The 26,866-nt window shown below is 35.7% G+C and overlaps 2 protein-coding genes across 2 annotated transcripts; one reads left to right on the top strand and one right to left on the bottom strand.

Annotated features, from left to right (window-relative positions):
* Positions 1-1,347: 1,347 nt before the first annotated feature.
* On the bottom strand, positions 1,348-13,166 carry crb3a (crumbs homolog 3a). Its single transcript, XM_048172367.1, has 4 exons — positions 12,756-13,166; positions 12,111-12,318; positions 6,228-6,271; positions 1,348-3,908 (listed from the first exon to the last, which is right to left on the bottom strand). Exons 2-4 carry the CDS (start codon positions 12,178-12,180, stop codon positions 3,699-3,701), a joined length of 324 nt encoding a protein of 107 aa, XP_048028324.1. The 5' UTR covers positions 12,181-12,318; positions 12,756-13,166; the 3' UTR covers positions 1,348-3,698.
* Positions 13,167-15,007: 1,841 nt separating this feature from the next.
* asf1ba (anti-silencing function 1Ba histone chaperone) lies at positions 15,008-26,458 on the top strand. The gene is made up of 4 exons (XM_048172236.1): positions 15,008-15,487; positions 16,805-16,920; positions 20,010-20,186; positions 25,766-26,458. The coding sequence occupies exons 1-4, from the start codon at positions 15,379-15,381 to the stop codon at positions 25,955-25,957; spliced, it is 594 nt and encodes a 197-aa protein (XP_048028193.1). The 5' UTR covers positions 15,008-15,378; the 3' UTR covers positions 25,958-26,458.
* Positions 26,459-26,866: the final 408 nt, after the last annotated feature.

The following is a 26,866-nucleotide window of genomic DNA, read 5'->3' as shown; positions in this document are numbered from 1 at the left end:
AATAAAGGTTCAAATTCGCTTATGGTAGTGCCAAAATTCATTCAAGCACTTTCCGTTCTGTGGCCGTTGCTTCTCTTCCGCTAAAGAGCCACGTGAAGAGCTGCAGATGACGCGGTCATTTTAACAACAGAAGCAGAATCACGGTAAGCAGCAAAATAAATTCATACTTGAGCTAAAACATCTCAGAAAACGAGAATCCAGCATACAATTATTTTTATCTGTCATATGACTCTGACCATTCAAATAGGCTAAACAAGTTGTTTGACAAGATGTTTTTTTTAATCTACATTTGGTATTAATAACCATCATTTCGTAATAAACAATGTTATAATAGGGGAAATTAGCTATTCAGACTTTTTGTCAATTTGTCAACAATTTGTAATTTTTTTCTGCTCATGATGAGGGCATTTTGATTATGTAGGTTGTTGTTTGTTTTAATTTTAAGTAAAATATAAAATGCTCCAGACTTCAATAGGAAAACCCTGAACCCTCACACAGTACGTTATCTTTCTATCACATGACCTTCTACCATATATAGGTACCTAAATATAAAAATAATAATAGCCTGATAAAACATCTGACAATTGCCTCTAAGCGGCCAAAATACTCACATTTGATGACTATTTTGACTTTTTTTTTTTTTTTTTAACAAAGTAGGCTACTGCTGCCAGATGGAAATTTATAACGATTTAAAAAAAAAATTGTCCGGACCTCCACTCGGAAGGAAATATAGAGACCGGACCTCTTGGAATATTAATTGAATACCACTGTTTTAAAAGGTTCTTTGGGGAACCAAAAAAAGTTTCTTCTATGTTTATCACTATGATAAACCCCTTTTGGTACCTTTATTTTACAGCCTTGAAGTCAAAAAGGCTGAGAACCACCGATTTACATGATCATATAGTTTCCTGATATTATCATTCAAATGTATATATCATGGTTGCCATTTTACTAAAGCATTTGAAATCAAAAGATAAAGACTGCAACACTTAGCAACCACTAGAAGGCAGTGTTCCTGAACAGGTCTTCCATAGATTCAGTCCTCATAAGTCTTGCTTTGTTCTTGGCAAGCAAAAAGACACTCCTCCGTGCACTCCCAGATATTATACAAGTGTCAGCAATCATATGACATTTATGTAATGTTAGAAAACCTCAAAGTAGCCTACACCTTTCCAGTTACAAATTCAGAAACCTTTAACAGGCCTTGTTATCCACCTTATTTTTCAATGAGGAATTAAGCTTGCATCGCATGGAATTAAAACTATATGTACTACAAACTAGTGTGTTTATGATTATGATAATAAATTAAAATACTATGATAACAAATACCAGTTTTGCAACATCATGCAGTGTAACAGACTGTTTATGTACAGCTCAAACAACTGAGACAGGTTAGAAACAGCCACAACATAAACACACCTGTTCCTGATATCACAGCTCCCATTGAGAATCAGGACCATTTCTTCAGTAGAATAACACTTTATGAATTAGCTTAATAAAGCATGTTTTAATGAAAATGTGTGTTGTGTCCTCAATATTTTTAATATGGAGTAACAGCAAGAGCACCTGAGGCCATGCTGAATTATAAATATAGTAACTCTGCTGAGTGTTGTGCCTAAAAACACCCTTTAGCCCTCATTATATTCACATGATTATATAGCATAACCTCTCATGCATTTTTGCTTAAATATAAATTGCACAATTTATCAAATTCTAAAAAGCTGAAATTTGAAAAGCCATTCAAGTTAAAGAGAACGCATGAAATATTTGAGTGTAAACATTCATGCTATCAAAAAGAAGAATCAAAAACGATTCTAAGAAGAATTCACTGTTGCATTGATCAAATTTCAGGACAATTAATATTAGATTAAAATATATAGATATAGAAATGTAGCTGAGGTAAATCAAGACAAATGCAGCTACTGAAATAATTTGTGAAATGATCAAAGTGGTTTCAACAAATCAGATGTGAGAGTAAAAACCATCCTATATTGTGAGCAAATAAAGGTGTAGTGTGCAAAATCAAGTGCCAGCAAAAAGAAACGCCCCCCCCAGCTTCTATTAGTCTATCAGTCTAACAGGTAGCCCCGCCTCCAAACTCACACTATTGGTTGAGCTGATGTTAAGTCTCAGCTTTAGATATACAAAGAAGGTGCACTCATAATACTATAGCTGCGTCTCATTTCAGAGGCTGCGTCCTCCGGAGGTCGCATTTGTAGGCTGCATACGCCATCAAGGATGTCTTATTTAGGAAAAGTAACAGCAATAAAAATTCCTTGTGACGTGTTCTTTCTTTCTTACTTTGCATAAAATAGTAAAAAAGTTAGTTTTAAAATAGTAAAAACTTACTTTTTTACTTTTCTTAAACGAGACTTATGAATGGGAGAAAGTGCAATGCACAATATGGCAGAATAAGTCCCGCCTTCTAAATGAACTAATGGCCAATTGGTAAAGAAACAGTCAGCGTTCTGACATGTGCGCTTATGACCGCACATGCGCATTAGCTGGTCCAGCTTGAAAAAAATGCTGTTTTTTGTCATGATTGAGCATTTAGAAACAAAAATTTATGAGATAATTTTTCATTGGTGATTTCAAATATGAAATTTACTTGTAAGCTTGGTGAACAGCTTTGGAGAATTTGATGTTTCCCCATTCAATGAGATTGCATGACTGAAATAGCTGTCCAAGAGTCGTTTCAAAGATGGCCGCCGACTGAAATGACTTGCCTTAGACCGTGTGTCCAACAAAGCGTACTTTTCCAATTGTTTTCAATGGGAGCGCCATGTTTTTTAAATGCCAGGAGCGTAACGAGGCGCTGAGGGTCTTTTTCAAGCTCAAGCGCTGAGCGCTCGTCGTTTTTTACCGGTCGCGAGTAAAACGTTGCACTCATCACTCTCATTTTTTAGCCAGCCGTCCAATCAGAGTGGAGGAGGGGCGGGACAAATGCAACATCAACCAACTGCCACAACATTCTTGCTGTACAATGACATCAACAAGCAGAGAACGGAACAAAATGGATGAGAAATTCATATTGCTGATCTCTGAACATACATGGTACTCTACATTGTGTCGACATTTTTAATCTGAAACTAATTATCTGCGAAATCAATTACAAGTAATAGTTCCGCGGATATTCTGTATCATAGCAACAAAGCGCCTCAACTAAAAAAAAAAAAAAAAACACTCACAGATAGGCATTTTCAGCAGAGCGCCAAGCATTTTCAGCTGGCTAAAAATGCTTTGGTGGACACACGACCTTAAAGGGACTTTGGTCTAGACCTTTTCTGGATGGAAAAACAAACAGATTGCACTTCTCTTTTGTGCCACTAGGGGTGCAGAAATCACATACTTCACCTTTAAACATATCTTAACACTACATACAAATATCAGCATTTGTATGTGTAAAGCAACAATTAAAACACACACAAAAAATATTTTTCAGAGAAAAGCTCCAAGTCTAAAATAAGAATGTCAATGCTAGAGAGCAGCACATGCAGATCTGTACTGTGAAATATGTTGCCTTTTGGAGTATGTTTCCTTCAAGTTTCTTCCAAGTAGTCAGACTCGCTTTGTTTAGCCACAACATAGTGCCAAGATTGGGCCTTCAGAAACAGTGCTTAGTTAATGTTCATCCATTTAACCATTTTGGAATTGAGTCAGTTTCATCATGTGCTACTGGTTAGTTATAAACCAGTGTGTTAAATCAGTCTCTCCTCCTTGGGTAGTTTGAGGGCGTCTGGAGCCTCTACACTACGGGTTCCTGTCTGCTCCTCTGCGCTGGGGCGATACGTCCCCTCCGTCTGTCTCTTCTTCTTTACCACGCAGAACACGAACACCAGAATCGCCGTCACAATAGCCAACACTCCCAGGACCACAGTTGGTACAACAATAGCCACAATATTAGGGCCCTGGACAAAGAAAAGTAGGAATGTTATCATCCAAACTGAAGAAGTACTACAGAATATTGTTCCATTGACTATGTTTACATGCACCCCCATAAGGCAAGATTTAGAGATTTAGGCAATATTGAATATTAATTAAACTTTACCTCATGTAAACACAATACTTCAAATCAAATTAATGTGATTAACTCTTTCCATTAAAAACTTTCCACATTTTGTTTTTTTTTTTTAAGTTGCCATCCAGCAGCAGCATTCTGTCAATGGCGGAGAAGCGTTGTGTCATAAATTATGAAAAATACGGTCAATGGCGGGAAAAGAGTTTAGCTCATATTCGCAGTAAAATGTGGTGTATGCCAAATATAAATCATAATAAACAGGCACTTATTTGCACCTATATCACTAGCTTGTGATGTATATGAATGACAATTCATAAACAGAGATAAAGAAGGCGTCACATTTTTGGGGTGCTGAAGAAGCCGAGGTCATGTTGACAGTGTTGTGCGATAAATATAAGGGAGTGCATATTGATGGTCAAAACCACTGAAGTGAAAACATTTTATGCACGTCACCAGAAAAAAAAAAAACATGTCAATAGAAATGTGTTTTGTATTTGACGCAAGTAGATTAAAACAGTGGCCAGTAACACACACACTGTATCGTTCATCGTATGTGAATAATGGCGGTAAAAATAACCACAAAAACAGAATAATGAAAATGTATAAGCCGGGCTCAGACTACAGAAGTTTTAAATCTTAACCAATTGTGGAATCTGTTTGCATCACGCACAAACAAATGTCAGTAAGATTTGTATTTTTTTATTTAAAAAAGAAAATACTTTTATTCAGCAAGGATGCATTAAATTATTTAAAAGTAATAGCCATAACATGATCTTTTGATCTTTCTATTGATCAAAGAATCATGAAAAACTATCATAGTTTCTTCAAAAATATGAAGCTGCACAGCTGTTTTCAACACTGATAATAATAATAAATGTTTCTTGAACATCAAATCTTCATATTAGAATGATTTCTGAAGGATCATGTGACACAGGAATAAACTGCATTTTAAAATATGTTTTTTTTCTGTTTTTGATAATAAGAGAACATAAGAGACTTCTTTCAAAAACCATGAAAAAAAAAATTCTTACTGACCCTTAACTATGAACTGTGGTGGAAGAACGACTTATTTCACAGAATTTGCCAAATCAATTCATATTCATTACTTATGAATACTACAGAGCCCTGCACACAACATATGGACAAAAATACATACACTGTGGCCACAAATTAAGAATTTGTTCCCTTGTTTTACTAAATCATGCGCTGGATATAATAATTTCTTCTCTCAATTTAGTAAATTGTGGCCACGTACTAATTCGCTCCCTCGTTTTGGTTCAACTAAAACAGGGGCACGATTTAGTCAATTATTAATTGTGTTATTAAATTATTATATCGTGCACACTATTTACTTAAAGGTCTATTGCAATATAATATACATAACTATGTTTTCAGTGGTGTATAAAGACCTTACATAATGAATCGTAATTCTTACATAATTCTTACATAATGAACCTTAGAATGTGCCATTTCTATCTAAATACACTGCGGGTAAACTTATAAGTCGCCATTTTGCCCCACCATGTTTCTACAGTAGCCCTAAAAGGACAAATTGCTCTACAGAGCGTATTTGCTTGACTGTCAGATGCGTGATTTTTTCCCCCAAACCAGTTCAGCGGAAATCCCGTCCTGGAGCTGATACATTGTCCATGTCAAGTGACGAGTGCCTACACAAAACACTGATCCCTAAACCTAACTGTCACTGCAACCTCAGCCAATGAAATTTTTTGCAGGGCAGGATTTCCGTGGAACTTTGTTTTGGGGGAAAAAAACAAAATCACACGTCTCAGACGATGACATCTTTGTCCTGTGTCGGCCACCGTAGCTTCTCTGTGCTTCGAAAGAGAGCGGTGAGCGGTGGACTGAGCCATTAGTTTCAATTTGCAACTGCTCCGCTAGATGCTGCTACAACTTACACACTGAACCTTTAAAACAAGGGATCAAATTATTATATTGTGCACACAATTTACTTAAAGTCGTGGGAAGGATTTGTTCATTTCTGGCCGCGATATACATATTTTTTCCCACATGTCATGTGCGGGGCTCTGTAGTATTCAAATTCTGAATTTTGGGCAACCCTGCTTCTTATTGAGCAAATGAAAAGAATTCTCCAATAGCTAATAAGACACTTATAAGAGAAATCATTTTGACAGTTGATGCCCTTCAGGCTAATATATAGAGGGGAAAGAAACGCAAGGAGTCTACTTACTGGGCTGGGAGTTGTAGAGGTACTAGACATTGTGGTTGTTTCCCCTGCAAACAGAGGACATTACAATGAGATGACAAAAAATTTTTACAGATTATGAATTACGGTCTACAGACTCTAACATGGCTTTTGTACTCATCATATGGCTCACAAATCTTTGGCTCAAATCTAGCATGTGTTTTCTTTGCGGTTCTTCCAGTATCATACTAGCGCACTACTGTCACAGTACTCACCAATAAGACTAGATTTTGTTAACACTGTGAAAAGCAGCAAAGCTACTGTATGAGGATGAGAACTAAACATCCATAAAAGAGGAACTTGAGGGGGTTGTTTTCCATGTCAAATGGTGTGAACTGTTATATTATGCACTGTGGTGGTGTAATCTCACGATTTAAATGCTTTATACCAACAATATGAAATCCAGCACCCAACATTCAGTGCATGTTCAGAGCTGGACCTTAAACCTTGCACTGTACTCTGAACCTTGTTGGACATCTGGACTTTGAAAACAAAATTTTATATATTATGAGATATTATATTTGAAATGGCATAAGCTGAAGGGTGCTGATTTAGAGCTTATTGTGTGATTCCATATTAATACACATATAAGCAGTATTGGCGTCAAAAAAAACAAACAAAAAAAAACCCGCCCACTGCAAACATTTACCAGGGTCGAAAAATTAAAGGTGCAATATGTAATATTTTCTGTCCGCTAGAATAATTTCTTTCTCGCAAAAAAAAAAAAAAAAAAATCAAGAAAATGAGTTTGAAACAATAAGACTAAACGTGTTGAGCTATATAACAATAATTAGTTTTCTGTCTATAAATTTATCAAAACAGATGTTCCCTTGTCTATTAAAACATGTAAATATTAAAGCATCTTTGGCGTTTCCATGGTTTCTACAAAATAAACCCGGAAACTGAGGGTAACGCGGGTATGACGCAATTGACAGGTGACTCCTCACACGTCCCGAAGCTTTGGTTAAAATTGCAATTCTCATGATTTACAAATAGTTGCAAACATTTGGGATATTGTAAGTACTCAAGTCCAACAAAATATATAACACTGGCCTAGTGGTTTTTGGATAGTTTACTGCAAAATTCTTAAATATTGCACCTTTAACAGGGGGTTGGGGCAAAAATGCCAGAAAAAACAAACAAACAAAAAAACAGAAGATATGGTACAAAAAAAGTCTCCATAAAAAGTCTCTTCTTGTTTTTAATATATACAAGCAAAATCACAAAAAAAGTGATGTTTTCCCGAATGTCAGCACGTTTGCAAATGTGATATTGATTTTATACAATTCAATAAACAATAAGTTAATAGGTTATGATAAACTTACATTTTAGACACAACATTGTCAATATTGTCTGTTTTCCCCTCTTTTTTGCCAAAGAAAAGAGTTTCAAACACTAGAGCCATTGCGCGTCTCCGAGCAACACAGTTTCAGTTGTGTTACAGAATTAATCTGCGTTTTTGAACAAACTGTTCTAATGAATGACTCGACGACTCACTCAGTTTACTTCTGCTTTTCCCTGAATGAAACAGCCATTTTGAACTAATTGACTGAATAATTCAATGACTAACTCGTTAAGACAATGATTTGCCGCCACCTACTGGCAGTTTTAGTATCATTTCATTTTAGCTGAGGGACTGAGGAATGAAGATTGAATGCTGGTTTTGTTTTCAGTCATGGTTGTAACAATAGTTCTGCTTAGAGATAAAAATGCGTTTATAAATTGTCTATTAAGAGCAAAATATGAGATAACATTGTAAATAATATAACAGAGATGAATGCCACACAAAATAAGCAAGAAGCTATAAACTAAAGCCTGTCTTATTTAAAAAATAGGGATGAGCCTTTCGACATGTCTCCCCTTCCTGTTTTGATAGGCAACATGTTGTCTCAAAATGTTATTTGGCCATTAGCTTTCCTAAGAACTGTGTCCTTAGACTAATTTGGTGATCATTACATAACTATATTACAACGGTAGTTGCTGTTAGTAAGTTAAATTTATTTTCATTAATTATAGTTCAAAACAGTTCAGATTTAATTATTCTTTTCCATCATCAACTCGGTAATGTTTAGGAAAGTCTGTATGCCATTTTTCATTGTTCAATGTTTTAGTATAAAATCTATCAGACATTGCTGTTCATTACTATGCACTGTTAGATTGTTGTAAATTGTTGTGCTTTTTTTTTTTTTAGCTATACCCCCAATCCTCATATTGGTGAGCTCTATCACAGCCTCAGATTTTTTATAAATTACCATTATAATGTCTCCTTGTTTAAAATTAAAGAAGAACCAGCAAAGTATCAACTGGTGCTCAACTATTAACCTCAATTCTCTAAGCAATAACAAATCTCTCAAATAACAAAAACCTCAAATAATCTCAAAGTTTGGCAACTTTGTAAAATCTCACATTTTGATACATGTGATCATTGCACTTTGACAAACCATAGTGTGATTTTGAAGGTCAGAGAACAAGTAACGGTACAAAAACTGTTCACTTGATTGAGAATAAAATGTTACAATTGCAAAAGTTGTGATTTAGGGCACGTTTACATGGCAATGATGTACTAAAAACAAAAAAGTTTTTCCTTTGCGTTTTTTGTGTAAACTTCCCCTAAAAATTATGTTTAAACTCTTTGACAGAACACAACACAAATACATAGAAAAAAGAGAGAGAAAGGGAAAGGCAGAGAGAGAGAGAGAGAGTGGGAGGATACATACGAAAAAGCAAAAATGTTAATCATTTACAAGAGTAAATAATCTCTGGAGGACAACAGTCCAAAGATAACTTTAAAGAAGGAAAGGAACTTGTTTCAGGTCTAATCATGAACCATGTGTATGTGGTTTGAAATATTTTGATAGAGAATGAAAAGTTTCTTTAAAAAAGTGGCAAAGAAAGAGTTTTTGGAAGATGGAAGTTTTTGGAAGTTTAACTTGGTTGAGTTTATTCCTGTCTTTGTTTTGGAAGAATGTGCTTATGTTGCAATAAAGAAATTATGTAATGACCCGTACGTGATCTAAGAAAGGGTGTTTGTGACCGTTTACATTCCTGTATGTATGAATCTCAAAAAATGTTTTATCCCAAAAACGGGAAGAAAAATAATAAAATAAATATATGTAGCCTATTTTTAAGCATTGTGACATTATTTTGACCAAATTTAAATCAAAGCATCAAAGGATGTACAACAAATACTACAATAATGTATTTAAATAATATACAATATTTCATATTACTGTCATGAGAATTAGATATTTTGTATTACAATGATTAATTACAGTTTGTGGGGAAAATGCACCTACAGTACCGGTCAAAACTTTGGAAACATTACTATTTTTAATGTTTTTGAAAGAAGTCTCTTATGCTAATCAAGCCTGCATCTATTTGATGAAAAATATAGAAAAAAAAACTAATATTGTGAAATATTATTACAATTTAAAATAATGTTTTCCATTTTAATATACTTTAATTTATAATCTATTTCTGTGATCAAAGCTGAATGTTCAGCATCATTACTCCAGTCTTCAGTGTCACATGATCCCTCAGAAATCATTCTAATATGAAGATTTATTATCAGTGTTGGAAACAGTTGTGCTGCTTAATATTTTTTTATAACCTGTGATACTTTTTTCAGGATTCTTTTATGAATACAAAGTGAAAAAGAACAACATTTATTTAAAATGGAAATCTCTTTTTTGAAATAAATTAATACTTTAATTCAGTAAGGATGTGTCAAATTGATAGAAAGTGATAGTAAAGATTTCTATTTTGCATAAATGCTGTTCCTTTTAAAGGGGTGGTTGATTATGATTTCACTTTTTTAACTTTAGTTAGTGTGTAATGTTACTATTTGAGCATAAACAACATCTACAAAGTTACAATGCTCAAAGTTCAAAGCAAAGGGAGATATTTTCTTTTAAAGAATTCTCTACAACAAGCTTAGTGACATCACTAACCCTAAAATTTACATAAACCCCGCCCCCCAGAACACACAACAGGTGAGGCCATGTTGAGCTGCTTTAGAGAAGAGGAAGAGTAGTAGAGCGTTGTTGCCATGCCGTCATTTTACGCCAGACTGCTTCACAGACGAGGGTCAACTGACTGTTCAAAAAGACCCGCCTCCTTTAGTTACTGTTGCTATGTCCGACAAGCCATGCCGCTCTCAAACCACACGTTCTCACACACTGAAAAAAACATCGCAGAGCAAAGAGGACATTGACAACTTATCGACAGACAAGACAGAGCAGGTTACTTTTGATATGAAACAAAGTCTCACATTTCAAATTTTGTAATTTTAAAAGTAATTTAAACAACAAACACCATTTTGTGGCTCTTTAATGTGTCGTGACAGATGGCTGTAGTGCCCCAGATCAAGCGGCTCATGAACCAATCATCTCTTCTTACTAGTTAATTTATATCATCAAATAAACATGAATGCACCACATTTCAACCACAGAAAGACGTCAATACACATCATTTTTCAAGTTCAAGTCCACCAACGTTAATCTGCTAACTCCCCTGACTGCTTTGGCATTATGATTGGTTAGATCGTCTGTCAATCAAACTCCAGGCGAAGGGTCAATTCAACGCTGGATTTGCACAAAAGATTAACATGAAGCACATGCTAGTCGATGAGTTGAATCAACTCCACAGCAACTACACAAATTTATCCTCTAACCATTTAGAAACGTCCAGTTTCATTCTAAAAGTTGTAACTTCTTCCTGAGTCTCTCCATCAGTGTCCGACTCAACAATATAAGGCTGAATATCGTTACTGACAATCACCATTTTGTCTGCGTGAGATTCTCCAGCTTTGTTGTTGTTGAGCAACCGAAGCGTGAGCTGTTAAAGCTCCGCCCTCTTCTGGAAAGGGGGCCGGGAGAAGCAGCTCATTTGCATTTAAAGGGATACACACAATAACAGTGTGTTTTTGCTCAAACCCAAATAGGGACAAATTTGACAAGCTATAATAAATGATCTGTGGGGTATTTTGAGCTGAAACTTCACAGGCACATGCTGGGGAAACCAGAGGCTTATATTACATCTTGTGAAAGGGGCATAATAGGTTCCCTTTAACTTTTTCTTTCTATCATTCAATCCTGAAAAAAGTATCACAGGTTCCAAAAAAATATTAAGCAGCACAACTGTTTCCAACAAATCATTTCCAATAAATCATAATATTAGAATGATTTCTGAGGGATCATGTGACACTGAAGACTGGAGTAATGATGCTGAAAATTCAGCTTTGATCACAGGAATAAATAATTTTAAAGTATATTAAAATAGAAAACCATTATTTTAAATTGTAATAATATTTCACAATATTACAGATTTTCTATATTAATAAATAAAAAAATGCAACCTTGGTGAACAAACATAAGATACTTCTTTCAAAAAGTAATGTTTCCAAACTTTTGACTGGTACATGTCAGGAAAATAATGTCACAATAGAGAAAACAGTAATGGTCCTAAAAATAATTCCATTTTCAATAAGGAAAATATAATTTCTTACAGCTTTCTAGTGATTTTGGAGGTAAAATGTGATCTGGGCGGGTTTTATGAGCCTCATAGTTTATGATTACACAGCTCTCATGCCTTTTTTTATCTTAATGGTGAGAACAATTTTATGACCTCCCAACAATACTTTAAATGTTTTTGCAGAAAACTGACATGCTTGAGCTTGCCTGAAGTCCTCCACACACAATCTAGTATAACTTAATACAAGTTAGAGGAGTGTTTCTCAGCTGTTCAGATTAATCTGACGCAACTCCACTGAGCTGTTTAAATGTAGTGAGCTGCAACAGTGATTAATAATCCGGATACTCTCAAAGTTCAGTTTCGGACATGACTGCAGAGGTGGAGCGAGTGACTCACCCTGGGCCGAAACATTCCTGAGAAGCAGCAGCATGAAACTCCCTGCCAAAAGTCCAACCTGCCGTATCATCTCCGGGATGGAGTCAATCTGCACCCCTACCCCCGACCAGAAGGTGCTGATGCTCCCGGTAGGGTGGAGCGGAGGGGGATCAATAAATCATGACCGAGATCAAAGAATAAAAATATAGTCCTATCTGCCTCTTACGAGCTGCAAGAGAAGAGTAGAAACGTATGTTAGGATCTGAAATTTGATCAAAACACTCACCGATGTGAATAAAAATCCTTCATTTTAAAGAGTGTAGAAAGAAACTATTTAAGTGACTTAAAATTTAGCTCAATAATCTCAATGATCTTCCATATTATAAAAACAAAAACAAATGCATTGATTCATTCCAAAATATACATTGTTTGTATCTATGTAAACTTGGATTTTAAAAAAGGTCACCATTTCTGGGAATTTGTTTTAAGATTTATCTGACCCCTGGACATATGTAGGCTAATAGAAAAAGCTATTTTGTTTTCATTTCTGTACATGTAACCTTTATCCAGTTTACGACATACACATACTTCCACCTTATTTGTGTTGCTATGGAGACATTCATACATAGGCTACAATACGAGAAACAAACAAAAACAAACTCATACCTGTGTGTAATACACCTTCATAATCCACGATGTTTCCTGACGAGTTTTTCCTGAATATATGTAGACTATACGTCCAGCAGAAGTGACCACAGGTCGCTTCCGCCTCACCTTACCGGTCGAATTAAGTATTTAAACCGAAACTAGCTCGACACTCCGGCGTCCTGCTCATAATAAAACATTGTTCTTCGGGATCCTGCCCTGCTTTCAATGGTGGTCTTGTATTTACTAGTGTGTTGAGTGAATGCTCGAGCTGGGTTTGTCTTCTTCCTAAATTCTCATCGCTGATCACATGGCTCAGTGTCGTATTACAACACCTGAATCCAGCTACTACCTGCGGCGCGAGACAGGCGCGCTATTGTGCGCAGAGATCCACCTGCGCAGTGGAGCGATGCGCGCACTCGCGTCCTAACGACATCTCTGACGCACGTCATCAACGGTTCAATCTTTGTTTCCTCACTAATTTGATTTTTTTTTTTTTTTTTTTTTTACGGATGTCAAAGGGTTTGTATCATATCCGACTGATTTGGGGTTTTCATTTGAAGCTATTTTTAGCTTTTTATTTGAAGTTTTATTTACTACCTGACATTTGTTAAATAACATACACAAGCTCGCTCTCTCACACACATTTATCAATCAATAATACCTACAGTTTGAAATGTTCTCTCAGTGTTGCGACCTCCAGTGGTAGTGAATGAACTTTTAATCTTATAAGAAAAAATTCTTGACATACCACACTTCTGCTAATCCCTTTCCACCTTTTAGGAAAAGTATTAACCACTTCGTGTCTGTTTTTTTCTTCTTCTTTTTTTCGTTGATGTTCCACATAAGAAATTAGCATAAAACCTGCTCGTGAGGAAGTAAAAATATACGACGACAACAACAACGAAAATAATAATAATGTCCTCAGGCGATCTGCGAATGTAAAGAAATAGTAATAACACAATTTTAAATATGTTGCTGAGTAATGTTCAAGTTTCTTTCTTTGCGTATAAAAAAGGTTAAAAAAAGGTGTGTACATTTATTACACACTACGTTCATATATATATATATATATATATATATATATATATATATATATATATATATATATATATATATATATATATAAATATAAGCATATATAAGAATATATATATATATATATATATATATATATATATATATATATATATATATATATCATTCTATAGGGTCATCGTCCTCCTGGGACCCGGGAATAGACTTTTGTCCTCTGTAGTGGACATTATATTTTAGTGATTTTCTCTGATATCGTACATGTCACAATTTTAAGTTTACAGGATGTCCTGCACATTCAGGGGTTTTCATAGATAACAAATTTTTAGAGGTTTCACCATGACAACAACAATTTCTTGGTCTTTAAATATGAATGAAAATTATATATTTTGTAATTATCATTTAAATCGGATTAATCTTCAAATTGTTTGTTATAAATCAACCTCTCAGGAAAATGTAATCAAAATTTGACTTTCTGTTACAAAACAGGGCATTGATTTCATACATGACCACTGTAGAGCACACCAGGACTTAAATCATGTTTATCAGGCATTTTGGGAGTGAATAGGGAAAGAAATTATATATAAATATTTATATTATTAGATATTATTATGAAAATGTTGCCAATTATTACTCCCATTATTACACTTCTTTTTTCATTACATGTTGCTCCAAGAACACATTAATATGCAGATACAGTGTATAGATACATTGTATTGAATGGGAAGATGATTATTTCACCCTCATATTGCATAAAGTAAAATGGTACATCAATTAATTCCATTATCTTCCATAACATAGTTAATCATCTTCATACAAAGTTTGGTTAAAAACAATCCTGAAGCCTAAAAATTAATTGGTGATTTAAAAAAAAAAAAAAAAAAAAACCATTATTTTTGCCTATACATGTAATTTCATGCCATTTTATTTTTTTAAACAACTTAGCCCTGGTGTCCACTACATAGGTCATAACATAACATATGAATAAAATATAATTTTTCAAAAATGTTTTTCAATTTGTTTCTTATGCTCTAAACAATATAATCACATGAAAAAAATACTAAATTCAAAAAACGTTTTTTTTTCTGGGTCTCTTCCGCTGAACCCAACTTCAGCCATGAATGACTCTGAAGCCAGTGGGAGGGCTCGTCGATTTAACATCTGTCACTGTCGTCCAATCAGCGTCCGCAAAATCCGGGACCTTCGGTTCACTGACCAATCAGCTCGCAAACCAATCCGCTTTCCCTGCCGCGTCATCGGAGCTGTCTGAACAGTCTGGCGGGAGTCAGTTTATGAACGGGGCTCGCGAAATAATATTCGTTTAACGTCTACACGTTACTCTAGATTATATTTTTCTTTATTGTTTTTCTTTTAATTTGGAAGGAGAGACAACCTCGACGTATCTGTTCTCCTGCTTTTACAGTATATAGTCTTCCGTGTCGGACTTTCACAACATAATTAACTTTTAGCTCGCAGGCTAACAAGTGAAGCCAAAGTTTCGAGAGTTGACTTCATAACGTCTGTCGAGTATTTAAACTTGTTCTCGGTCTACTGAGTAGTTTTTGGGGCACATTCATTGTGACAGTTTCTTTGTTAGTATAGTAGAGCAATGGCAAAAGTACAAGTGTTAAATGTAGCTGTCCTGGACAACCCCAGTCCATTTGGAAACCCGTTTCAATTCGAAATAACGTTTGAGTGCATGGAGGATCTTCCCGAGGGTGAGTATTCAAGTTTATTTTCATTGTAGTGCATTTTCTCAATGTCCCTTATTAGCCGGCTAGCTAACGCGCTAACGCCTCCGGATGACGTCAGAATGGCGGGTGATTGAAGCGTGCGCGAGGAAGCTGCTGTAACTTATCCTTTATTCTTCATCTGACCCTTTGTCTTGCCATATAGATAGAAAACAGCTGAACCTGTATTATATTATGATGATGAACCTTACCAAATAATTATCTGCAGTAATACATATTGATAGTATTTAATTATTAAAATGACTGCAATTCCTCTGTGACCCTGGAAGCGTCCATGTTTTCTCTGAACAATATCCTTATCAAATATCCTTGAATAATCTAGATGAAATGTACATAAATGGTCAAAAGTTTTAAAATGTTTTTGAAGGTCTCTTCACCAAGGCTGAGTTTATTTGATGAAAAGTGCAGTAATATTGTGAAACGTTTTTTTTTTTTTTTTTTTTTTCCAATTAAAAAGATGCTTCTATTGTAATATAAAGCTGATTTTTTTTAGCATCATTACATTAGTGTCACATGATCCTTCAGAAATCATTTTAATATGCTGATTTGATGCTCAGGAAACATTTATTATTATCAATGCTGAAAACAGTTGTGCTGCTTCATATTTTCGTGTTTATGAAAACTGTGATATATTTTTTGAGTTTTTTTTTTGATGATTCAAGAAGTTCAAAAGAACAGCATTTATCTGAAATATAAAGCTTTTTCAATGTTATAAATGTCTGTACTGTCACTTTTGATCAATTTAATGCATCCTTGCTGAATAAAAGTATTAATTTCTTTAATTTCTTTCCAAACAAAGAAACAAAAAAAAAAAAATTTGGAATGGTAGTGATGTTAAAAAAGCTTTCCATTTCAGATAAATGCTGTTCTTTTGAACTTTATTCATCAAATAATCCTGAAAAAAAAAAAAAATGTAAACAACTGTTTTTAACGTTGATAATAGTAATAAATGTTTCTTGAGCAGGAAATCATCATATTATAATGATTTCTGAAGGATCATGTGACAATGAAGACTGGAGTAATGATGCTGAAAATTCAGCTTTGATCACAGGAATAAATTACATTTTAAAATATATGAAAATAGAAAACAGCTATTTTAAATTGTAATAATATTTCGCAATAATACTGTTTTTATTGATTTTGGATCAAATAAATGAAGCCTTGGTGAGCAGACGAGACTTCTTTTTAAAGAAACGTTAAAACAATCTTACCCTTCAAAAACTTTTGACTGGTAGTGTATGTGTTTTATATGGAACAATCCCATCTTTTGTTTCTGTGTTCTAGATCTCGAGTGGAAGATTATTTACGTCGGCTCAGCAGAAAGTGAGGAGTATGATCAGACTCTTGACTCTGTCCTGGTTGGTCCAGTTCCTGCAGGCCGACACATGTTTGTGTTTCAGGTGAGTTGATAGCGTTGCCATTATGAGCCACAAATGATATTTTTGGAGTTTAACAGCCATTTTTGTAACAGCTCAAGGTAATTTCTTATATTGCTTTGCATTTTATTCAATTGCAATCTAGATACATTTCTTATTAAATAACAAATAATAAGATATAAATTAACCATTTTTAAATGAATTTCTCTAGTTAATATACAAACTCCTTTGCATTTAGGTATAGTTCACCCAAAAATGAAAGATGGTCATCACTCACCCTCATGTTGTTCAGAACTTTTGTTCATCTTCGAAACACAAATGAAGATGTTTTAACTCTTTATGTGCCGATGCTCCCGTTTGCATCAATTGCGTGTCTCTGTTTAAGAGCCAATAGAAACCAAGTAGGTTGCACAATAATTCTTTTTGCATACAAAATCAGAGACTTTACATTCAGATCATGCCTTTAACATGCCCCTGTTGCATTGTTATCACCCTCTGTGTTGAATTGGCTTTCGCCTCCGTGTTGCTTCCATGCCACTGACTGGACGGGGCCGAGTCACGTGACTACACACACGGTATTGTGTTTTTAAGGGGAAAGTATTAACAGGATTAAAAAAACTAAATTATGTTGGTTAGAGTTTCTGAATGTCGGTTTAGATGAATTTTCGATTAATCGTCCAGCCCTACTTTTCATGTATAATACTGTAAAGCTGTTTGATTTAAAGCGATTTATCATGTAAAGTGCTATAGAAACTGGAGTGCTGAATTACAGAGCAGGTGCAAATAGGGCTGAACGATTTTGGAAAATAATCTAATTGCTATTATTTTTACCAATATTGCGATTGTTAATTAATATTTTTTTTAAACTCTTGATCTTCTGTATTATTCAACAAAGACGAGCAATAAATCATTGTAAGGGTGGGAATATTTAGGCTCCTCATGATCTGATTTCGATTCTGGGAGTCACAGTCCGATTCTTATTGATTAGTCATATTAATAAAACTTATGTAATTGTAAGTACTTTTTTAAATAATTACACATTAAAAATTTAATTAAAACAATTGCATGTTATTAATTTTAAATTAATATAAGACAGGGCTTAGATTAAGTCAGAATTAGGCCTTAGTTTAATTAGGACATCTAAGTAGCTTTTATAAACATGAAGTTGAATCTGAAGATTTTCCTTTCAAGAGCTGTGAGTGATTTTTCTTTTCTTAGCTTTACTGTTCTTGATTATTATAGAAGAGAGCGGGAGATCTAATAAGCTGCATTCACACTAATGCACAGATCTCTTTTGAAATATAAGATGTGGTTTGTCCTGTCTGTTTGATCCCTAAGACATAAGTGACTGTTTACATTAATTTTGCATCATAAAAGCATTTTGAGATGCAAGTGTATTTAACCACTTAAAAGGAGTCGCGCACAGCCACGTGACCAAGCACTCTTGACAAAGCGCACGTCAGTATACTACTTTGCAGTGAGTATATCGGGGCATTGAGATTAGGTGACCTAACATGAAGAACAGGGTTGTACACTGTACAAAAATGTCTAATGACACACAATATTGGTTGATTACTGTATTGTAAAATTGTAAATTTTTTTCACCTTACTGTCTTTCGAAACAAATCTACAATATGCCTCAGCAACAATTTAAGTTAAACCTTTGTGATCACAAAGACTAAAAAACAACAGTCATGTTCTCTCACTAAAGGTCCCGTTGAATGTTGGTTGGTCAAATTTTTGCAGTGCGTTCTGCACTGTCAGCACTAGTTGGACATATTTTGGCCAATTGAGCATGTTGAAGCGCTGTCCATCATCAGTGAGAGAGAGAAATCTGATTGGCTGTTCAGCTTGGCGAACAAGTCAGCTCACAAGAACAAAAACAAAATTGATGAAAGCGAGCAAAGAAGTCAAAAAGGCGCAAACAGAAAGCTGTTCTAATGTCTTACCTGAGCGTTCCAGTATGTGAATATTTTCATAACATGACCCACCTGAAGTGAAGAAAGTGATCAGCATTCAAAATGGCGATCAAGCACTGCTTTGTTCACGGTTTGTATATCTGCAGTCCTATTATCACTTTCCCTTTTTGAATGACGAATATAGACTATTGATATTTCCTTACATGCAGGCGCAGAATGCACATGCTAGTTGACAGTGTTTGTAGTTCTTTTGGTGTTTTCAAGTGCAGCTTTTTGTCCAAGACGTAGCCGACACAAGTCGGCAACATAGTCCGTCGCTGCTAGTTCTTTTACTTCGCCTTGGTGTGTCCCGGCCTTAAAGGTGCTATAGAGGATGTTTTCGACGACTGAGAAACCAAAGACTGTTAGTGAGTTTTTGAAATGAGCGCATGCGTAAGAACAACCCCCTTCCTTCACAGCTCATTTCGAGGGAACGCCTCCCCAAAACTCGTGCACGAGTATTGGAACACGAGTGTTTGTTTACCACCGGCATTCGCTGTGTCGTGTTAGTGGATTGATTATGTCGAACTCACCGCAGGTAACTCATAATCTGCAGTTGTTACTCCTGACAAAAACATTGCATGCGGCGCCTGTGGAAAGTTACTGGAGCGCGCACATCTCTCACAAGGAACGTAATGGCAGTGATTGACAAGCCAGAGGGCCAATCGTTTACGCGATGATCGTGTAAGCGATTGGCTGATGTTTTTAAGGCCCTACCTCGTGCACAGATGATGTACATTAATATTATTCCTTTCAGTGCACCTAATAAATAGTCTTTTATCAGTTAGTAAAGACAGTTTCAAGTAATATTGCAAAAATTTATAAAACAAAACATCCTCTGTAGCACCTTTAAGAATACAACGAGAGGACAAAAATTAAAGGAAAGTTTCACTCAAATGAAAATTCACTCACCCTGTCATTACGAACCTATGTAACTTTCTTCTGTGGAACACAAAAAGAGGTTTAGCAGGACATAAGTGAATTTTGTGTCATGTGTTTGAAACTACATGAGCGTTTCTTTGATGGTTGAAGTATTTCTGTAATGTTGTTCTGTATTAAATGTACACACAAAGACAATTAGTGCACTTATCCTGCTGTTACACCCTGTTAGAGTCATGCGAGTGTTCAAAATCATTTTTGACTTTCATGCAACAGGCGGATGCTCCAAACACCGCCCTCATACCTGAGAGTGATGCTGTGGGTGTTACTGTTGTCCTGATCACATGCACATACAGAGGACAGGAGTTCATACGCATCGGCTACTATGTTAACAATGAGTATACGGACACTGAGCTTCGTGAGAACCCGCCCCTTAAACCTGACTATGGACAGGTGAGTGAACATGTTTCTTACAGACCCTGTGAAATTAAAACTGCAGTTTTGCAGCTTTTAGACAATGTGTGTTGTATACGGAGCCCCGGACGTGACATGCAGGAATTGTGCGCATGCTTTAGTAAATCGAGGGAGCGAATTAGTAAATCGTGTGCACGATTTAATTTTTTTTTTTGCATGTCATGTGCGGGGCTCCTTAGTTGTATATTAGAAAATTCTTAGTTTTCCCTTTTTGGAGAAAAAAACAAAAAACAAAAACAAAATTGACTCATCTTGCATTCACATGCTCAATACAAATTGTTGTCCTCTGAAATGCTTTCTAGAATAAGAATGTCCCTTAAAGTCACCATGAAATTAAAACGGAATGTTGCATTATGTATTTTAAATGATTTATCTGTGCACATCCTCTTTTTTTTTTTTTTTTTTTTTTTTTTTTTTTTTTTTTTTTTTAATTCATGTACCATTGTGTAATCTTTAATTCAAAACAAGGTTCAATCCCTTTTCTCCAGCAAACTGTCACTCCACAACTGACGAACCACTTGCCTCTGTTTAGTTCACAATGACCAATTTTCTATGATCCAATTAATTCCTAATGGACAGAATGTATTCCCGCCCTCTTTTTTTTTTTTTTTTTTTTTTTTTGTTTGTTCGTTTTGTTTGATAAGCAGTTTGGCTTGAATATCACAATTAGCAAGAAAAGTCTGTTGACTTTTATACCACCTGACTTGGACTACCATATTTCATGACTGCTACATAAACTAAAGGCTATTAGCTGTTGTAAAAACAAAAGAGCCCTTCAATATGTCCTGTCCCAACTTTGCTGTTTTATAGCAAAGTCTTGATAGTTTTGTTAAGAGCCACCTTATATAAAACATACAACTATAGTTCATTTGAGTATATATGATTAGACGTTAGTAACAGTTCAGGTGATGATAAAGATTAGTGCATAAAAGTATTTCTATTATGAGGGTCACCATAACTCGCAGTGTTTTAGAATTTCAATAAAGTAAAATTATTATTGCTAAATACTAGTTTTACAGTACAAGACTATTATAATTACTATAGTAATATATTCCTTTTACTCGGTTTAATTTACATAAATGTATTGAAGTATAATATTAATGAATAAATTAGGATAATTATCATTATCATTATTATTATTATTGTGTAGTCATATTGAATGGGTTTCATGAAACCAACAGTGAAAGTGAATGTAACCCATACTCAGAATATGTCCTCTGCATTTAACCCATAGTGCACACACATTAGGAACATTAGGAAACCCTGGACACACACACCCGGCGCAGTGGGTGTCATTTCCTGCCGGTATTGAGAATCGAACCTGCAACTTCCGGGTTACCAGTCTGACACTCTAACCATTAGGCCACAACGTGACCTGAGATGACTGAAGCAGAAGTTTTTTTTTTTTGTTGTTTTTTTTTAACTCTACAATAGAATTATTATTATAGTAATATATTGCATCATTGGTTTAATTAAAATAATAATAAAGTCATACTGAATGGGTTCCGAAATGGGTGGCCTGAGAAAACTGAAGTAGATTTTTAGACTGCTTTAAAAAAAAAAATATATATATATATATATATATATATATATATATATATATATATATATATATATACAGTGTAGGGTGAGTTTTTCTCTACAGTAGTGAACACACACACACACACTGCAAATCATGGAGACACACACTCGGAGCAGTGGGTGTGTGTCATTTCCTGCCAGTATTGAGTATCAAACACGCAACCTTCGGGTTACCAGTCTGACTCACTAACCATTAGGCCACAACTGCCCCAATTCAGTGTGTATGTGACCTGAGATGACAGAAGTAGAGAGTTTTTTTAGTAATATATTGCATTATTGGTTTAATTAAAATAAGTCATATTGAATGAGTTTCATAAAAACAACTGTGTGAATGTGGCCTGAGAAATCTGAAGTAGATTTTTAAACTGCCTTTTAAAATAACAACTAAACTAGAGTCTAGGGTAAGTTATATATCTCTATATCCTAATGCTAAAATTGACTGCAGGTTACCATTTTGAAGCTGATAATTTACAAATTTTCCTATGGTTGCTGTATGTTTGTCACTTTTTTTTTTCTTTTTTTTTTATAACCCCAATGGGTTTGCATCCCTGCAAAATTCACCCATATGTTGGAATTCTGCATCCATCTTGTTGGAGTGGGTCAAATTGGCCCCAATTGGATTCAGTACAATTCCCCAAAAATCACACTATGAAAAAGAAAAAAAAAACCCACAGAGAATCAGGTACAAACAATTAACTTTTAATATAATACTTTTCACACATTACAAAGAATAAATATCTAAATTTATGAAAAATAAAAATGTTTTTAATCACTATTTTTAAGACTGCCCCTCCCCCATTGCCATTACACATTTATAACATTAAAATCTTAGTCTAAACCTAAAGTAATCTTGACAAACTAAATATCATTTGAAAGCTTTCAGACTGCAGATTGATTTTCATATGATTGATTTTCAATAGAAATGACAGCGATAGATGGTAATAGATTCTCTATTTGTGATGTGATGCCCTGCTGCTTTCTGTATGATTTTTATACCATATATGGGTTGACATGTCATTGTCACCAGTGGAAAGGTTTGGTACTACACCCAAAATTTATTTAAATTTACTGAATGTTAATTTTTTTAGATATCAACATAAAATTTGGTACAGAACTTGTTCAGATGTTTGGCTTTGACATTTTAGAATTTAAACTCAGCAAGACACTGGTGCTTCAGGACTAGACTTGAAGAGCTCTGACATACAACAATAAAATGTTATTATTTTGTGTCTGTACACTTGAATAGCTGTCTCTATGGGCCAAATTGACACACAAACTTCAAAATCGTATAAAATTTCGATATGCAGATTTCACAACACAATGAAGAAGTCACAAAAATGTCAAGAAAAACAACATAGGTTAAATACTAGTATTTCAGGCTATCAATGATGCGCGGGTTGATCCAAAATGAGCGGGTGCCTGCGGTCACCCGCGGTCACCCGCGGTTACGAGTCATCCAAAAATATTTTTAATGATATTCGGGTCGCGGTCGGTCGGGTCGTTTGAAATAAAGATGCCAATTAAACCTTTGTAATTTTCAGTTTTACTTACTAAAGGTTTCAGTTTTACTTTCATGGGTATTTGTGAACATTTATTTATGGATATTGTAGCCTCAGTCTTTGGCTTAGCCTACCTGTTTTTGTTCGTCTAAAATGCGTTAATAAATAGGCTACTTAATTAACATATTCTATCACTGCATTTTGTGTTTGTGAGAGCTTCAATTGGGCATTCACGTGGCGAAATAGCCTAAGCCTGCTAATACAAGTGGGAAATCCTTATTTACCATTTGAATGTTGAGCGTTATTAACTTTTGAATAAATGCTGACGCGGGACAAAATGCCCGATTTCCCAACACGTTGAACTGAGCGATGCCATTGTACCATTTTAATAGGCTACTTTTAAACGCATATAGCTCAGTAATGTCAGTTTTATGTATTTTCTGAGAGGGGGCGGGATTTTTGTTGGGAAAGTCGGGGGAGAGACGCACACTTCGATTAGACTGGATAAACACATGCAGCATCTTAATTGTTAAGAAAATGAAACGAAATAAATGAATAAATCAAGCCTTTATTACATAACACTAGGCTATATCATACAACATTCAGAAAAAGAACAGTTTGCGCTCCTAAGGGCTTTCACACTTTTCCAAAAGAGGGCCTTCTCTCAGTTGACCTGCTGATTAATTCTTCAAGCAGGGTCGAAACATAAACATCGCATTCATCAATAATATGCATCTAGACAGCTGAAATGGAAAATGATGGGCCGCCTCAAGAACTGCCTGCTCTCGCCGCTGCACCTCTGAGCGCACCACGTCAGGTCCTGAAACATTTCTCTCCTCCACAGGCTGGATTAATGGATATTATTGGCCAGGGAGGCTGATGGGGGGCGTATGGGAGGGGGCGTCTATGGCCCAATGACGCTACAATGAGCATTTACTACTTTTAAAAAAATGCGGGTCAGGAAGCGGGGTCGGGTACAATATTTTCCTTTTTTTTTTTGCGGTCCGAGTTGCGGGCGGGTTAGTTGAAAACGTCGGTCGGGTGCGGGTTGTTTATACATTGACCCGCGCATCACTGCAGGCTATGTCTACATTAATCCAGATAAAAATGGATCTTTAATTTAAAAATGCTCCTTATCCTCCTAATCCAGTGTTTAAGCATTTTCCAAAAGTTGCTCATCCACACTGAAAAGTCTGAAAATCACCTTACTGCACATGCGTAAAACATACTAAAAGCTCACAAACTGATGCAGAGATAGCCGATATAATAAAGTTCTCATGCTATTCTTCTGGCACGATTATGTCATGTCCAGGTCGCACTAAAAATTGCTTAAAACGCAACTGTCGTCATGTTTTGCCACGCAGGACAGCAAATATGAGAATTCTCTGTCATCTTTGCAGGAATGTAATATGAAGATTCTACAAAGGAGCATTTATCTTGAGCAATACTGTTAATGTAAATAGCAGGCACAAAAATGTATCCACTGTGAAGAGCGTTTTCAGAAAGCTCCATTATTCTTGACAAACATGCCATCTCAGTTTGGACGGAAAGCAAAAATGGAGAGAAAAAGGTGTGTTGTCAAACGAAAAACTTATTATGGTGCTTTTCCACTGCATAGTAAGGCTCGCTTAAATAGTACCACCTCAGTCCCAAGCCTCCCGTACCGATACTAAATGTGATGTGTAAACACTGCAGATCACTGAATGGTCAAAGAGAATCATCACTACCAGTGTCATTGGATTTAAAACGAGACACCAACCCCACTAGATTTAAATAGTCAGTAACAGCCACCGCAGTATCATTTGTTCGCACAACTTTTTTTTAACGACTTGCTGTAACGACCGTCGCACACAACTTAGAAAAAGAAATGACTGTATTGTGGTCAGTAGATGAGGTGCAGACTTGATGGTAGCAGAGGAGAGGTTGCAGAGAAGTAGAGGCGGCTCAACTACATGATCAGTGTAAAGCAGTACTAAACTGCAGTGGAAAAGCAAAATGAAAGTAAAGCATGCCAAGCCGAGCCGAACCACGCAGTGGAAAAGTGCCATTAGTGTGGATAAGGCCTCAGATAGCTTGAAAAAGAAATGATAGCTCCTTTTTTACCATCTGTGGGTGACAGTATTTTTCTATATTAAAATAAGTGGGGGAAAAGCTCCTTTTTACTTACACAGGCTAGTTAAAAACCAACATAACAAAATATAACCAAGAAATCTTTTTATTTTGGGTCTGTACAGTTGCCTTATAACATTAAAATATGTGGGTCAAATTGACCCACGAACATCACAAACGTAATAGAAACTCTGTATATGTCAAAACACATCAGCGTGTTGAAACTTTGCATGCACCTTAAATGAGAAAAAGTCATAAAATGTCAAAGAAAAAAGAAAAAAAATGGGTTAATCGTCATTTCAGTAAACTTAAAAATGGAAATGGGTCCAATTGAGATTCAAAGACCTTTCTGCATCTGCTTTCTCTCAGCTCCAGAGGAACATTCTGGCTTCCAATCCACGTGTAACCAGATTTCACATCAACTGGGAGGGATGTGCCGAGAAAATGGAGGATTCGGAGAACGTGGACCCCGCGCCTAACGCCATGCTGCCACCGTCCTGCACCCCGGGAAAAGCACCTCCACTGGGACTGGTGCCAGACAACTCCATGGACTGTTTGTAGTGACGCAGGCTCCTGTGAATAATCCTCACATCTCAAGGCTCATCCATGAGCTCAGGTCAATCTGGACACTGTGGAGGGAGAGGGAGGGAGGCGGGATTATTCAAACACATCAGAAAAAGAAAAAAAAGGTTAATTTTGTTACACCTGTTTGAAACAAATCAGTGGTGTGCAGAATACGGCAGATCCTCCGGTACACAATAAACATGTTTGCTTTTCACTTCGGTGAGTCATGTATCCAAGACATGATTTAGGAATTAGGATGCGCTGCATCTAATGCCGTTTGATCCAAAACCGATCCGTTCTCAAACCGAAAGGGGATGGGAGATCAGCTCAGTAGATAAGATGTCAGATGCATAGTTGATTTAAGAGACAAAATCGGCAATAATTTGTGTTTAAAAGGTTGCAGCAACTCTGAATGATAGTGTATTATATTGTGTATATATATCTGTATATGTCTTTTTGTATGCCTGTTCTCATTGAAATAAATGTTTTGTTACGTGATCATGCTCACTGAAGCAGTTTTACTTTGATTTGTGATGTGCACAGAGAGGATGCAGCTGTGCAGTCTGTCTTTTCATTCATAAAAAAGCTGTTGTGTTGCATTATGCAGGAGTTCACCATGTTTGCAGTGACAAGCTGCTTGCTTGCTTGTTGTTGCTTGGCAACATGGACTATTGCAGCATCTGTGACAAGATCCCTTTTTTTTTTAAATAAAAATAAATCGGCGTTCAATTAATATCAGCGTCCCCTTAAGGGGTTTTTACTCCTTTCTTTTATTGCACCGCATTATTAATGCAGTTGCTATGCACAGCAAAGGTGTGCATCACAAAACTGCGTTGCTAAAGACTCGTTTTCCCGTCTTTTCGCTTTATTGCAACCGATCGCGCGCGTTTGCTGACGGAATGCAAT

This window comes from Megalobrama amblycephala, linkage group LG1 (assembly GCF_018812025.1).
Source record: "Megalobrama amblycephala isolate DHTTF-2021 linkage group LG1, ASM1881202v1, whole genome shotgun sequence".
Lineage (NCBI taxonomy): Eukaryota > Metazoa > Chordata > Actinopteri > Cypriniformes > Xenocyprididae > Megalobrama > Megalobrama amblycephala.
Note: the sequence above shows the minus strand (reverse complement) of the source record. Positions and strands in the feature narration are given on the sequence as shown.

Excerpts from the sequence above, each read along its gene's own strand:
- crb3a (XM_048172367.1), bottom strand. The coding sequence starts at position 12,180 with ATGATACGGCAGGTTGGACTTTTGGCAGGGAGTTTCATGCTGCTGCTT. Across the intron at positions 6,272-12,110 it reads CAGGAATGTTTCGGCCCAGG|GGGAAACAACCACAATGTCT; the intron begins GTGAGTCACTCG and ends CTCTGTTTGCAG. Across the intron at positions 3,909-6,227 it reads CCTCTACAACTCCCAGCCCA|GGCCCTAATATTGTGGCTAT; the intron begins GTAAGTAGACTC and ends TTCTTTGTCCAG.
- asf1ba (XM_048172236.1), top strand. The coding sequence starts at position 15,379 with ATGGCAAAAGTACAAGTGTTAAATGTAGCTGTCCTGGACAACCCCAGT. Across the intron at positions 15,488-16,804 it reads CATGGAGGATCTTCCCGAGG|ATCTCGAGTGGAAGATTATT; the intron begins GTGAGTATTCAA and ends TCTGTGTTCTAG. Across the intron at positions 16,921-20,009 it reads GACACATGTTTGTGTTTCAG|GCGGATGCTCCAAACACCGC; the intron begins GTGAGTTGATAG and ends TTCATGCAACAG.